Below are 15,059 nucleotides of genomic sequence, written 5' to 3' on the forward strand. Positions count from 1 at the left end.
CAATGTGTTAGATCGAATTTTAGTCAGTTCCGATCATTTTATAGGAGATCGTTTGAGAAACGCGATTGTTTACACTTTGCTGAGGCTCGTGGGAGTTTGCAGGTGGCTAATGCTATAATGATAGCTGCTATACGCACGAGGCTATTTTATGTCAAAATAGGCTGCTCTGTTAATGTTTCGACTAAATTCACGGATCGATATGGAAGGGAAACACAGGTAAGCAGTACCAATTTAATTAAAATTGAATTGTTTGTGGCACCCTGCGGAAAACAACTCACACACATAGAGAAATTACTGGCGTTTATTAAACAGCGGAATACGTTTACAGAATGAAATATGTTTGACTTAGTCGTAATTACAGAAGGCAAATATATGTCATTGGCGTGGTTAAAACAGATTGATTATTTCATTTTAAGTGAGCAGTTAATCAACTTTTTTGTTAAGTCATTCCATTTTTCCATGATTTATTATGAGGTCAGATTGCTACTGCTCTCTGACATGTTGTAGATTTTTGCACAGGTTAAGGCCACCACCCGCAATATGGTCCAAAAGGTGCACATTAAGGCTTTATAGCTGGACTTGATCTAAGCGCGCAGAACCAGTTCTACTGAAGCCCATCGCTACTGGTGTCTGTCAGAAAGAATTCAATTCCAAGGTTGGGCTCCGTTGGTGATCACAGCTTGGCCTTTCCTGGTGCCACCTGAAGGTTCTGAAGCTTCATGGCCATGCCCATATTCCCAGTAATCTTCAGCTTGCCCTTGAAAAATGCCTGAGGAGAAATATGTTCGGTGAAGAACACTTGATTTTGACAGATGTACACTAAGAAATCGGCTATTCACAGCCACGGGACCGACAACAGTTAGGTGAGAGAGCGTTATGGAACATACCGTTTGAGCGTTCAATTTTCCCGTCATCAGCTCCAGTAGATCTTGATCACTCATGGTCAAGGTGCAGTCGGCCTTGGTACCTGAAAACAATGACTCACATTGGACACACTGTAGCTTTCTGTTTTTTTTTTAATAATAATAATAATGTCATCTTCAAGTTCCATATCTGTGTGATGCGTTGAAGTTGCAGTGAAATACCTGCTTGATTGGTGACGCAACCATTTCCATTCTTCACATCCACAAACCATGTGGCCTCCTTGCCATTGGGTCCGTCTTTCACTTGGAAAGCAAACACGCCGCCAACCTTCTTGACCAGATTTGCTCCTTCCTGCAAGAGGACAAAAAAGCTGCCCTAAAACAATCTTCAAATCATTCAATTCATGCTTGGGGAAAGATCGTCAAGGAACAAAACGACATTTTGTTGAGTGGAGGAAGCCAGACCAAACCATCAAGTCTAATGCTCGCCATACCTCCTGCAGATGTTTTTCAATCTCCTTGAAGACAGCGTATGATTTAAAGGCCTCCAAGTCGTTGCCCGCACTTGTAGCCACTGCGCCCACGTGGGAACTGAAGAAGCAAAAATAGCCCTCGACTCAAACGAATTGTATGGTAGGGATACTGAGGAATTCTCTCGTACCGGCTGAGCCCCTGTGTGAATCCCATCCTGTACAGCGCGACCACCACGGCTCCTCCCAAGCCAATGTTGTGCTGCAAGGCCACCTTGGCACCCGGGACTTGCCTCTTGCCGGCCTGACCTCGGAGCTGCCAGCAGAGCTCGGCACATTGGGCCAACCCTGGCCGAAGATGAGCACACATGAGGCCTTTTTTTGTGCATCGACCACTTCTGATCTGAAAGGCTTAATATATCAAGTGGTTCTTGTAAAGACTTCAGAACCACAAACGGCAAGGACTGCTCCAATATGATGGGACGCACGCCATCTAGTGGCCATCGTCAGAACTGTTTGTTTAAACCTTGACGGCTTTACAAAATGGAAAGTGTGTGTGTACCTGTCGCTCCTAAAGGATGTCCTTTGGAGATGAGACCGCCGCTGGGGTTGATCACATACTTGCCGCCATACGTGTTGTCCCCTCGCTCAATCAGCTCTGCTCCTTTACCTGTCCGGAGGAAAAACAACCAATCGCATCATGCGCAATCAACAAGCGGAGATCCTAAAAGCTGGCTATTTATTTCCATCGCATCTGCCACAAGGAGCTTTTGGACTTTCTTGGTGCACATGAATCATCTCGTCTGTTGTGATAAGCCAGGGGGGAATTGATTTTATATTGCCGGTTAGACTTTTTATGAGCCTCTTTGCTTGGTTTCCATGGATCTCTTTGCAGTCGCCTGATTATGACTGCACAAGCAGACTGTCATCAAAGTTTTATCCTGCTTGAATTGTGATTTGTACCTTCAGGGCAGAGTCCCAGGGCCTCGTAGGTGATGAGCTCGTTAGCAGAGAAGCAGTCGTGCAGCTCCACGACGTCAACGTCGGCAGGCTGCAGACCCGCCGCTTGGAAACACTTTTGGGCCGCCACTCGCGACATGTCGTAGCCCACCTGAACGTCCGTAGCGTGTCATCATTGCACGGAGGACACGGACGGGGCGGTGCCATTTCCGGTGCTCACCATCTTGATGCAACTGTTTTCGTCAAAAGTGGTGTTCAGGTCAGTCACCATCTCTTGGGCCAGGATCTCCACGGCTTGCTTCTCCAGACGGTGGCGCCTAACAAAGTCCTCACTTGCCAAAACTACAGCACCGGCGCCATCTGATGTGGGGCTAACAAATGGACGATGGTAAGATGCTTTTGTTTTTATTCCTTCTAGCCAAAAATGGAATGAATGAATGAGAGTATCTTACCAGCACTGCAGAAGAGTCAAATATTCAAAGACCTTCCTTGAGTTCATGACCTGCTCCAGAGTGTATTCATCTTGAAACTGAGAATAACTACACATAAAGAACATTGTTAGCTTAGCGCTAGCAACCTCCTAAATGCACTGTGTACGTAGTTTTGTAACGCACGGGTTGTTGGTAGAATGTTTGTGGTTTTTCCAGGCGATCTTGGCAAAGTGCTCCGGTTTAGTGCCTGCAAATGAGACCGCTTAGACACAATGGAGCGTTCATCTTTCCCAAAATGCCGGCGCTACCATATTTCTCCATGTGCTCCCTGCCGGCATTGCCGAACATCTGCGCAGCTGGCGGAGCGGCCACCATCCCGTAACGGTTGATCATCACCTCCATGTGCTTGTCCATGGGACTGGTCCTGTCCATGTACTGGGAGAAGAAAACATGAAAAGTCGAACTTGAGTGGTAAGTAAGTAAGTTGAAAGTTTGAGCATTTTTTTGTTGTTGTTTTTTTTTACCTTAGAGGACAAAGAGCCCCTCTCCATCTTTTCGAATCCAAGTGCAAGCACACAGTCGGAAAGACCTAAAGTAAGAAATTCTTAGAGGAGCTTATTTTTTAAATCAACCTATTTGATGCCCATCTCTCATATTCACACAAACATTTGTGGTACCTTGACTTAACATTTATACCACCAGTCCACCTGCAGAAAGGCACATGATGCCAGAAGACAAGACGTTGAGGAAAATACTCTTGCTTAACTCACCTCCTTGGATCAGCTGCCGTGCCATGTAGAGGGCAGTGGAGCCGGTGGAGCAATTATTATTGACGTTAATGATGGGGATGCCGGTCAGGCCCAGGCTGTGGTAAATGGCCCTCTGACCACACGTGGAGTCGCCTAAGACACAAACGCCAAGGAGAGGAAAAGGTGCATCAGATGAACATTTTTGGTATAAGGTCAAGAAAAGCGGCACCATTGATTCCTGATGGCTACAAATGATATGCGTTACCATAGACATATCCCACACAGGCTTGCTGGATTGCAGAGTATGGGATTCCGGCATCCGCAAGAGCCTTTTCACCTGCAAAAAAAATAAATTTCACATGTATTCTGATATTCTTGTGAATGGCTAGGCAATGTCCAAATTCTGTTTGGATAAGCACCCGCTTCCTTGGCCATGTCAGGGTAGTCATAGTCGCCTCGGGCTCCGGGCTTGTCAAACTGTAGCAAAAACATACGTACGTGAAAAACACAAGCATGTTTGATTCTATGATTTAATTATGGAACAGAATTTTGGTGCGACAACCTAGCCTACCCACAAATATGAATCATTTATTTCACCCCCCCTTCTTATTTATGTAGCACATTTCATCCACAGCCAAAGTGCAACACCTAAAATCATTTACAAACCGCTAAAGCCAAATCAAAGAAAATAAAAGTTGCGAACTTAGAATTATAAAAATATATATTGACACTGATTAAATGCATTTACAAACAGACGTTTGAAAGCAAACTGAAGAAATAAAAAGCAGATTAAAGAAACTCATTTAATTGTTAAATGTAGCAAAAATTACAAAACAATAAGATAAGCTGTAAGAATTCAACCACAGGTAATTCAGCCATAAAAAGATTGAGTTCACGCAAGACAATCTTTGACTGCGTTTCAAAGGGAGGGCAGGGGTCAAATGACCCTTTACACACATTTTGCATTGACATGAACTATGGACTGAGACAGTTACATAACTATCGAATAGCAACATCTATTAAGACGAAAACTAAACTCGCAAAAGTTCAAACAGCAATGACCACAAAATAAATATGGATCGGTAAGGGCTCACTTTCTCAGATAATCTTGCAAATGCTCTTATGTTTAGCGAGCACTACTTCGTACTTAGTCAAGGGTACACACCACAGCAATAGTGTTGAACAGTCGCAAACACTGTTACAAAGAGTCCAGCAGTTTCGATTTCATTTACCTTGGTCATGCCAACTCCGATGACAAACACGCGATTTTTGCTTGCAGGAGCCATAGTTGGATGTTTGTTGTTGTGTGAACTGTCAGTATGGCATCGGAACTAGTGTTGGCTCGTGAGTGAACGATTCGTTCAAAAGAACGAGTCTTTTCAGTGAACTTTTCCGTTCATATGACTTCAACCAGTAGGTGTCAGTAATGCGCATTGAAGCTGGTGCCAAAAACAAAACGAAGAAGAAAATGACGTAACTTCCTGTTCACGAACGAGTCGTGAATTGCATTTCCCGTTCATCAACTGAACGGATCTGTGAGTGAACGAGTCAGTGAGTGAGTGCTTTGCATTTCCAGTTCATCGCGAGAACGGATCAGTGAGGGAACAAATTCGGATTTTCCCGTTTGCGAACGAGTCAATGGGTGAACTGCCTTCCTTCCCGTGCATCAACGGATCAGTCAGTGAACGTGTGGCGCTCCCTCCTGGCGTGAACTATGTAAGCCAGAATGTCGATTTATGTTTTGCCAAGGAAAGAAAGAACCATTCAACGGAAACATCACTTCTTTTATGCACGTTTTCTCCAAGCTAACGGCTAACTTTATTGCATGAAGGGATGCGCCGTTATGCAAAAACGGGGACATTATGCTTCTCTTTGGGTAATCTTTATTTTATCACACCTATAGTAGTTTTTAAATAACGTGTATGCATATCAAAGTCTGCTTTATTGTCAACCTCTTCACATGCCAAGACACACAAAGAAATCGAAATTACGTTTCCACTATCCCACGGTGACAAGACATAGTACACGACATACATACAAGCAAACAACACAAAATAAAAACAAGAAGGCACAAACAATGAATAATAAGAATGATGAATAAATAATAAATAAACAAATAACACAATAGATAAATAAATAAGAGGAGCAAAACGGAGCAAGTGTGCATACAGCAGCCAGCCAGAATATAGCGCAAAAGTACAGGACGCTACGCAGAAGGGGGGAGAGAGTTCAGGATCCTAACAGCCTGGAGTACGAAGCTGTTGGTGAGTCTGGTGGTGCGGGAGCGCAGGCTCCTGTACCTCTTCCCAGAGGGCAGAAGATCGAACAAAGAGTGAGCGGGGTGACTCACATCACTCACAATCGTGGTCGCCTTGCGGGTGAGATGGGAGGTGTAAATGTCCTTCAAGGACGGGAGTGAATATACGCCTAAATATTGTTATCCAATATATCTACTGCAATTTCACATTAGATTGCTGGTTTGAAATTTACTTTTATTATTATTATTTTAATAAACATCAAAACCTGTTAAAACTTGTCTGGTGTTTTATTCCTTGTTTTTATTTTTTTGGCCATGAAAACAAAAATCTTGGTTAACTGCTTTATATGACAATATGTATATGTGTTTTACGTTGTGTAATATGTGTTGGTGTCCCCCCCAAATAAAGAGCAAGTAGTCAAATACACATTCTTTACACGTACAAAAAATGCATAAAGTTATTAGGTACACCTGAAAATGGTGGTGTACCTACTGGAGTGTCTGTGTGACGTCACAGATCAACCAGCCAATCAGAAAGTGGGGGTGAGGGCGGGTGTGGCACTTTTCATTTTCAGTTAAGCTTTGGCCATGATATTTCCCTAATAAAGTGGCCTGTTATTAGGTACACTTAAAAATGGCGGTGTACCTAATGAAGTGTCCAAGTGACATCACAGATCAAACAGCCAATCAGAAAGTGGGGGTGAGGGCGGGTGTGGCACTTTTCACTTAAACCAGGTCGACATGACCTCCAGTCCTCGAGGGGCCGCGTTCCAATATGTTTTCCAAGTTACCCTCGTTAAGTGCACCTGCGTGAAAAGTTTTAGCCACCTTCACGTTCTGCAGGAGCTAAAACTTTTCACGCAGGTGCGTTTAACGAGGGTAACTTGGAAAACATATTGGAACGCGGCCCGAGGACTAGAGCTTGACACCTGTGACATTTGACCATGATATTTCCCTAATAAAGTGGCCTGTTATTAGGTACACTTGAAAATGGCGGTGTACCTAATGGAGTGTCCGTGTGATTCCCTCGTTAAGTGCACCTGCGGGAAAAGTTTTAGCCACTTTCACGTTCTGCAGGAGCTAAAACTTTTCACGCAGGTGCGTTTAACGAGGGTAACTTGGAAAACATATTGGAACGCGGCCCAAGGACTAGAGCTTGACACCTGTGACCTATGACCATGATATTTCCCTAATAAAGTGGCCTGTTATTAGGTACACTTGAAAATGGCGGTGTACCTAATGGAGTGTCCGTGTGATTCCCTCGTTAAGTGCACCTGCGGGAAAAGTTTTAGCCACTTTCACGTTCTGCAGGAGCTAAAACTTTTCACGCAGGTGCGTTTAACGAGGGTAACTTGGAAAACATATTGGAACGCGGCCCGAGGACGAGAGCTTGACACCTGTGACCTTTGACCATGATATTTCCCTAATAAAGTGGCCTGTTATTAGGTACACTTGAAAATGGCGGTGTACCTAATGGAGTGTCCGTGTGATTCCCTCGTTAAGTGCACCTGCGGGAAAAGTTTTAGCCACTTTCACGTTCTGGAGGAGCTAAAACTTTTCACGCAGGTGCGTTTAACGAGGGTAACTTGGAAAACATATTGGAACGCGGCCCGAGGACTAGAGCTTGACACCTGTGACCTTTGACCATGATATTTCCCTAATAAAGTGGCCTGTTGTTAGGTACACTTGAAAATGGCGGTGTACCTAATGGAGTGTCTGTGTGGTTCCCTCGTTAAGTGCACCTGCGTGAAAAGTTTTAGCTCCTGCAGAACTGAAAATGACCAAAAACTTTTCACGCAGGTGCACTTAACGAGGGAATCTTGCAAAACATGTTGGAATGCGGCCCCGAGGACTAGAGCTTGACACCTATGACCTTTGACCATGATATTTCCCTAATAAAGTGGCCTGTTATTAGGTACACTTGAAAATGGCGGTGTACCTAATGGAGTGTCCGAGTGACGTCACAGATCAAACAGCCAATCAGAAAGTGGGGGTGAGGGCGGGTGTGGCACTTTTCGCTTTCCGTGAAGCTTTGACCATGATTTTTAATTATTTGATTTATTAAAAAAAATAAATAAATATAAAAAAAAAGGATGTTTGTGTGTGTGGGAGGGGAGACGATTCGTTTGAACGACTCTTTTGGGTGAACTGATTCTAAAGATTCAGCTCACTTAAAAGAACTGGAATGCACATCACTACACGGAACACGAACACTTCCGGTTTAATGGCTCGAAGGAAAAGATCGTATATTGTAAAGATCAGGCATCGCTGCACTTTTGCAAGTGTCGTCACTTTTGCAATCGCTTCCGATTTAAAAAAAAAAAAAATTAATAGCAACATTCAGTTGGACGCGAGGTAAGAAGTGTGCTTATATAAATAGGTCAACTGCGAACGGTTTTCAAAGTTATTCAGGTTTCTCTAAATAATACGCAGAGTGAAAACTCTTTTCCAGTTATAAAAAGCTAAAACGCATTTTGGATAAATGTGACAATTTTTTTTATACTTTTTTTTTTTTTTAAGATGACCACAGGAGGGCTATTTTTTTCTATTCTATTTTCTAGAAAAAAAAATAATGATAATATATATATTTTGTTTTAGTAAAAAAATCACCATGTATACTAAGACTTTTTTTTTTTAAGAGAGAAAATCACCATGTTTAGTAAGGCTTTTTTTATTAAAAAGAAAAAAAAAAAAAGACAAAGGCAACCAGAACATTTTTGGATACATAGTCAGATTTTATTGGACCGAACGATCACCAGGGCTACAAATATGAAGAAGTGGACAGTGGAAAGGTGAACACAAGGAGGAGACATCACCTCTAAATCATAGTGCAGGGAGAGGGGCCTGATTTGCCGACACCTTTCGATAGAGTTGTAACGTTGGAAGAAGTTGGTCTTAGTGCTTTAGATACATTAAGGAAGAGTTGTTTTTTTCCTTTTAAAAAATCAAAACAAATGGGGTGGGGGGTGACCAACTAGCTGAGCTCATCAAGTCTGGAATGTCACTTTAGAGTGCAGTTGAGGTGGGCAACAATACAGAAGGGGAGCTCCAGGGGACATTTTTTTGAAGGGTGGACTACTCATACACAAGAACTATACCAAGATTCATGTGAAACCACAACAGCTACACGTCATCTTACCAGAGAGAATTCTAATGTTGAAGTGGCGCAGGACAAATTCAAGTCCATTTCTGTCGAGTGATAGCAGAACAATAACACTGAATGAACACAACGGCGCCCCCTTGCTGCACTTGCCTTAGCGCCTGCTTTACTCATCACTACGAGATATACGATACAATAATTCACGTTTTGCATATATCCGGGCATGATGCCATATTGACTTTTTTTCTTTCTTTCAATGATGTCAAGTCAATCTCCAACACCTAGTTAGGAGGCGAGCGTATAAGAGAAGCGCTAAGAATAAATGGGAGCGGAGAGACAAAGAGGAACTGTGAAATTCAGTAAAAGGATGGATGGGGGCGGCTGCGACGTTCCACTTCAGCAGCGCGTCTCGTAGATGCCCGAGCGGCCGATGTAGCGCACCCATTTGATCACGTCGTGGTCACTGTAGTTGAGCTTGGACTCAAACACCTTTAAGTAGCGCACTTTGAGGCCAGACGGAGCAAAGGGCACCTGAGGAGGAAACATCGAGTCAGGGTGGGCTCCGAGTCAGGGGATTTAGACTCGAGAAATGACACTACCTCAAAGTTCATGGAGATGGGGGGTCGGGCCCATTTCTTCTTGTCGTTGGTCGGCAACAGCTCGATCTCGGCGCTGATCTGAGACTCCTTCATTCCTGCCATGCGTTTGATCCTACACAGGGAAACAGCAACGTGTCAGTCGGAAGTGCGCTAAAATCTGTACGAGTGCGTGTGTGTGTGTGGGGGGGGGACTCACTTCCAGACAATGGCATTCTCACTGGCCTTGTACTTGGCTTTTCCCTTCATGCAAATCACCTGCACGCCGCTGGTGTTGAGGGGCGTCGGGATGCGGACCTGAATGGAAAGTACCGTGAATGATTTTAAACTATTAAAAATAATCTCACCATTGTTGTTCTTTGGATTGGATAAAGAATACAGTACGTCTACACGTGTTGCTGCACCGTTTGCATTCAAATAACTTGCTCGGGTTACAACAGCCACATTGATGCTTAAAATGAGAGTGGCAAGAAACAAGTTGAAACTTCTTTCTTTTTTTTTAGATCTAAATGTACTCATTTTATCAGAGTCAAGTTCTCACCTCGATCTTCTGGGCCAAAAGCGATGGCTTGAAATTGGACTTGATGACCACTTTCACCTCCAGCTTGGTGCGACCAACCTCACGGACCAGAGGGATGACGCGGAACGGCAGGATGATGTCCTTAGTGGTGCGATACCTGCGAGTGATAGGAGAAGTTCATGTATCTTTGTTTCTCATCAAAGTCTCGTTGACATGTTCTTCTGTACTTTTTGCAAACAGTGCAAGTTGCTTGGACAATGTTCTTTATATTCGGAACCCATTTTCCCCCCCAACTGACCTCATGAGCTCGTACTCTCCGTCGGGGGGGATGAAACTGATGCTACGCTCCGAGTCAAACTTGCTGAGGCGCACGCACTGGTGGAAGGTGCAGTCGTCGATGGCGATAGACTGCTTCCCGCTGGCGGAGAAAACGGCGTCAGTGTACACACGGGTAGCCGAAGCGCTTCGCTGCGGCGCGACACTATACGAGCACGACAACTGTCTACCATGAGGTCACGCACACACACAGACGACTGCTGGCTCCAAGACAAAAACGATGGTAAGAGGTTAATGGTGTTCAACCACAGACCCGGTTAAAAAGTCAAGCAAGGCGGGGCTCAAAAACAAACCAAACGTATAAACGGGGAGTACAAAGACCAGGCAGCAGAGGTGTTGGGAGGATATGTTTGACTGCTTGTGAGAGACGAACGGAAGGGGCATCAACGCATGAGGTGCATGTATGAGAGGTGTAGTAATGTCCAGAAGTATTTAGAGATGGATTTCATTCATAGATTTGAAATAGGGCTGTGTATGCACATGTGCACTTGTGTTTTTTTTTTTTTTTTTTTTAAATAAATCATACCAACTATAAATCCAATCCAGCTGTCTCAAGTAAATGAAAATAACATCCTGCTTTTGAATAAAGGAATGAAAATTAAAACTTGTTTCTTAGAACTTAAAGAAAAATCTTAATTAAACAAGAGATTGATTACTAAAATAAGCCCTACTCTTAAATACAAAACTGGATTTTTTTTTTTTTTTTTTCCAAAATCCACACCAGTGTTTTCTACAACAAAAATCATAAAAAATGCCCTGTTGGTCCAAATATGTCAGGAACCAACTAGATTGTGTCGTGTGTGTCTTTGGAATGTGTGTTAGTGAGGACTCATGTCAGTACAGTACCTTCCTCCCCCTAAATCACTGAGGTACAGCACATAGAAAAAGAAAGACAGGGACAGAAAGAAGAGATGCACCCCCCACCACAAAAAAAGAAAGGGAGGGGGGAAAAAAAATCCAAATAAATAGAACATTTTGTCTTGTTAGAGAGTGACCAAGACAACACATGGACATACAAAGTGTTGTTTTTTTTTTTTTTTGGTCAGGTTGTTGAAAATAAATAAGGCCACTCACCTCTTCCCAGCATCGTCGGACGCTCCGCCTTTGCCCTGTTTGTCGATGACGATCTTGTCGTTCATGCCGAATTTGCACTCGGGCATTCCGCTCAGGTAGCTCTTCATCACCACTCGGCCGGACACGTGGGCGCTCAGGACCTGACCTGAATTCAAGATGGTTCAGAACACGTCGACGTCTCAGCGTGCGCAACGGGTCCGACGAAAGCAACCTTGTGGCGACATCAGCAGGTTGACGCTCTCCAATACATCCAGGAAGAGTTCGTTGCGGCGATATTTGATGCCCTCGCGACGCCAGCCGATCTGCCCCGTTACCTGGCTGGTGATTTGAGACTGCTCCTCTTTTGTCTGGGGACAATGGCACAAAGCTGGTCACAAACCGACAAAGGTGGCAGGGCAGGGCAAAATATTTATTATTTTTTTTACCTGGTGCTGAAGCAGGAAGCAGGAATCCGGACCAGATGTGGAATGAATACCACAAAAATGTGTTAAAATCATGTCATACCATTGAGCCCTATCAAAAGTCATTTTTTGGCACCGCGGGCTAATGCATAACATTTTAAAAGTTCACAGAGGGCACTGACCTGTCCCTTAATACCCTGCTGAGTGATGAAGGTCTTCAGAGCTCCAGTTTCGGAGTTCTGAGGGTAACCAAAGTCCAGAATCTCTGTGTGAACAAACACAAAACGCAACTACTGGTAAGGATTGTCAATAAGTGGGGGGAGGGCAGGACAACACACATCTCACACGGGTGACTTCTCCCGTAAATGGATTTGTTACCGTCGAGCAGCTCGTAGATGAGCACAAAGTTGTTCTTGATGTTCTCCTCGCTGATCTTGCCAAAGTAGGCCGTCATGACGTCGCACATCTTGTAGAGGAACTCAAAAACCATGGCGGCGTTGACGTTCTGCTTGGTGACGGCCGCCAGCCAGATGTTGGAGCGCTTCACGTGGAAGAAGCTGGTGCGAGCGATGTTGGTCACCGGCGAGCGCACCTGCTGTCGAGCGTGGATCACGTTCACGCGGAACGCGTCCACTGCGTTGCGCCTGCAATGTGAAGGAGATGCAATATTAAAAAAAAAGGATAAATACTTTTACAGACAGTAAAAGGCAACTAGCTAAACAACAAAAGTGATTTATGCGCACCATTAAAAAGGTTGGGAAAATGTGTTACAAGATTTTGTTTTCATTGAACAGTAGACAGCGAATATGAATATAAAACAAAAACTTGCTCGTGTCGCCTTCTGTATGAACAAAAAGGTCAAGGGTGGGCCCATGCGCCATGCTACTGCACTTTTCCGTTTATATTTTGCCTGGCGCCTTTCCATCAGTCTGTGTCACAGCATGCTTGAAAAATGTTTAAGGTGGCATGCAAGTTTAGGTTGTTGTGGGAGAGAGGGGGGGGTCACTTGGTTTATGGCCATGAGAGGGAAAAGGTGAAAAGGGGCTCCATGCTTGTTAGGTATGAGTTCCATTCCTCTTACCTATTCCTACATGGGCCCATATGGACAGATGGAGGAAAATTGCGATAGAGAGGAAAAGAGGATGAAGAGTGGCAAAAATGCACAAGACACATTTTTGTGCATGACGTACACAGACACATGGTGTTGATCATGAGGTCATATGAGCAGCATTTTGGCGACACTATTGGGTGTTGCAGTAAATTAGGAAAGTGCAAGGCGCCTGGTATTAACTTACCGTGTTCCAAAAGAAGCAGGAGGAAGTTTAAACGAAGCTATCTCGCAATTCTCATTGCTCTTTCGGCAGTAAATTCAACGGCTGAACAAATTCTTACCCTATATCATCTCGGTAGACCCGAGAGATGAGGACCTCCCCCTTGTGGTTGTAGATGAACAATCCTCCGATCATGATGGCTGCTCCTCAGACCCAACAAGCCATGATGAAACCAAACTCTGCCTGAGGACACACACGCACAGGCGATAAAGAGAGGAAGGAAAAGGGTGAAAGAGAGAGGGGGGGTGAAAGCTAGCATTAGTAACCATCACCACAGAGAGACATTCGTCCCTGTCCCCCTCCCCGCACACACTCATAGGAGCATAGAGATTCCATTTCCAAAATGCTTGAATAATCAAAACCAAAAAATGGACAGAATAACGTGACATTAGAAAAATGCCTCATTGCAGGCTTTAACATACATGCAGATCACACAAATGCACAACCGCATGCGAGACTGGTTAAACATTTTATTCGTGCTAAACAATGATGGGCAATTGCACCTGAGTGACACCTTCTTTACTTCCTCTAAGAGACTAACACCAGATTAGCAGTCAACAGTGTGGGGCACGGTGACACCAACCAGATTGGGATTTTGAATAGACACAGTGGTTAGTGTTGTCCTGAATGAAGATTCTGGAAAAGCAAAGACGAAGGGCATGCTTGGAATTCCTGCAGGAGAGGTTTTTCAAATAAAACGCACCGATTCGACAAACAACACGACGTCACTACCCATTTGAAAATATTTTCCTGCAGGATTATTGCAACGTCTTGGTTGACGAAGATTGGGATGACCATGTCACGAGTCGACTTCGGTGGTCCCCATATCGGCCCAAGTCAAGATGTCTGCTTATTCGGCCCATTTCCTTACGTTTATGAATGTTTCGTATCGGTTCTCGTTTCCACGTTGACTACGGAATTACAGCTGTATTCGGAGCGTTTGGGAAAAAAATGCATCGGGTAAATACGAGAATGTAGGTCTGACCTTCATCTTTGATCAAAGTGATGGATGAGAAAAGACCGAAAATTAGTCTTAGCTAGCTAATTTAGCTTAGGACTGCAGGCAAGACAACTACATACCGTGCAGCCATTTCCGGTTGCAAGAAAATAAAATCACGACAAGGTGACCGGTATTCCAATTTAAAAAAAATAGTTATTAAAAGTCAAATTAAGAGGGTGCACGTGTCGAAAAATGAAAGAATGAATGATAAAAGTCTGAACTATCACAACACACTGCGCCCACTAAAAACGTACACCTTTAATTTGGAATGCAAAAACCTCCGCAGTTCCTTTACACCCTTGTTGCCCTTTGCTAGCTTGCCGCCAGCTAGCAGAGCGCCAGCTAACATTGCTAACATTAGCACGACCCGAGAATGATAAGTGCCTCACCGGGTATCCACAAATTTATCGACAAAAAGCATTCATCTCCTTCGACTGTCAAATCTCGACTGCGGTAAATTTACCCTCGTTCGTTCACGGACGCCACCAGTCAGCCGCCCCGTTCGGCCTCTGCTTCTGGCTTGAAGTGGAAGGTTCCCGGTTTACACAGCCGCTGCCTGGTTGGGTTGTGGGTTCCTTCCTTTCTAGTGGAGAACACAAGTGTCAGCTGACCAGCACCCGCCGGTCTTACGCTCAGCCGAGGCAGGAAAAGGCGCGGCTGCTGAGACGAGTAAAACCACCGCACCCAAGCCTGGCCGCGATAAGCCTCACCGGTTAACCGGCAACAAAATTATATATATTTTTTTTAGTAAGCAGCGTAATTCTTTTCCATATTGCGCAACCCAATCATTCTCAAAATCCAGGCATGACGGGGACGATTTCCTCACATACCAAAGATTCCCACGTTCCATAGGCTTCCACGTTTCACCCCCTCCCACTTTGCTTTATAAGTTCCCCCCCCCCCCCCCCCCCCCAAAATTGATATAGTATTTCAATATGGATCCAAAGATGGCGCTAGACTGAGGCTAGGGG

General features: G+C 44.4%; 2 protein-coding genes and 1 long non-coding RNA gene across 7 annotated transcripts; 1 reads left to right on the forward strand and 2 right to left on the reverse strand.

The window, feature by feature from the left end:
* Positions 1–285: 285 nt before the first annotated feature.
* Positions 286–4,865, reverse strand: scp2a (sterol carrier protein 2a). Its single transcript, XM_037277158.1, has 16 exons — positions 4,706–4,865; positions 3,893–3,950; positions 3,739–3,810; positions 3,495–3,626; positions 3,249–3,313; positions 3,033–3,159; positions 2,908–2,971; positions 2,746–2,832; positions 2,514–2,664; positions 2,297–2,444; positions 1,896–2,003; positions 1,525–1,681; positions 1,358–1,454; positions 1,086–1,215; positions 888–967; positions 286–769 (listed from the first exon to the last, which is right to left on the reverse strand). Exons 1-16 carry the CDS (start codon positions 4,757–4,759, stop codon positions 674–676), a joined length of 1,626 nt encoding a protein of 541 aa, XP_037133053.1. The 5' UTR covers positions 4,760–4,865; the 3' UTR covers positions 286–673.
* Positions 3,155–4,563, forward strand: LOC119137661. The gene is made up of 2 exons (XR_005100968.1): positions 3,155–3,318; positions 3,427–4,563. It is a non-coding gene; the product is annotated as an uncharacterized LOC119137661 (long non-coding RNA).
* A 3,579-nt stretch (positions 4,866–8,444) lies between the features above and the next one.
* LOC119136680 (AP-2 complex subunit mu-A) lies at positions 8,445–14,964 on the reverse strand. Of its 5 annotated transcripts, none has more exons than XM_037275296.1 (14): positions 14,919–14,964; positions 14,552–14,671; positions 13,150–13,271; positions 12,136–12,401; positions 11,940–12,022; positions 11,782–11,787; positions 11,568–11,703; positions 11,357–11,501; positions 11,129–11,146; positions 10,245–10,364; positions 9,968–10,103; positions 9,626–9,723; positions 9,430–9,541; positions 9,070–9,361 (listed from the first exon to the last, which is right to left on the reverse strand). In XM_037275296.1, the coding sequence occupies exons 3-14, from the start codon at positions 13,221–13,223 to the stop codon at positions 9,227–9,229; spliced, it is 1,329 nt and encodes a 442-aa protein (XP_037131191.1). In that variant the 5' UTR covers positions 13,224–13,271; positions 14,552–14,671; positions 14,919–14,964; the 3' UTR covers positions 9,070–9,226. The 5 variants fall into 5 exon arrangements, with proteins under 5 accessions (XP_037131194.1, XP_037131191.1, XP_037131192.1 ...); XM_037275297.1 differs by having other exon boundaries at positions 14,552–14,667; positions 14,919–14,937; XM_037275299.1 differs by lacking the exon at positions 14,919–14,964 and having other exon boundaries at positions 8,445–9,361; positions 14,552–14,736.
* Positions 14,965–15,059: the final 95 nt, after the last annotated feature.

Source organism: Syngnathus acus, chromosome 17 (genome assembly GCF_901709675.1).
Source record: "Syngnathus acus chromosome 17, fSynAcu1.2, whole genome shotgun sequence".
In the NCBI taxonomy this organism is placed as follows: Eukaryota; Metazoa; Chordata; class Actinopteri; order Syngnathiformes; family Syngnathidae; genus Syngnathus; species Syngnathus acus.

What these genes read in the sequence shown, in the direction of transcription:
- LOC119136680 (XM_037275299.1), bottom strand. Translation starts at nt 13,223, where the DNA reads ATGATCGGAGGATTGTTCATCTACAACCACAAGGGGGAGGTCCTCATC. An exon ending in TTTTGGCCCAGAAGATCGAG is followed by an intron (nt 9,724 to 9,967) that starts GTGAGAACTTGA and finishes CTTTCCATTCAG; the next exon opens with GTCCGCATCCCGACGCCCCT. An exon ending in GAGAATGCCATTGTCTGGAA is followed by an intron (nt 9,542 to 9,625) that starts GTGAGTCCCCCC and finishes TTCCCTGTGTAG; the next exon opens with GATCAAACGCATGGCAGGAA.
- scp2a (XM_037277158.1), bottom strand. Translation starts at nt 4,759, where the DNA reads ATGGCTCCTGCAAGCAAAAATCGCGTGTTTGTCATCGGAGTTGGCATG. An exon ending in AAAACAGTTGCATCAAGATG is followed by an intron (nt 2,445 to 2,513) that starts GTGAGCACCGGA and finishes ACGGACGTTCAG; the next exon opens with GTGGGCTACGACATGTCGCG. An exon ending in GAAAATTGAACGCTCAAACG is followed by an intron (nt 770 to 887) that starts GTATGTTCCATA and finishes ATTTCTCCTCAG; the next exon opens with GCATTTTTCAAGGGCAAGCT.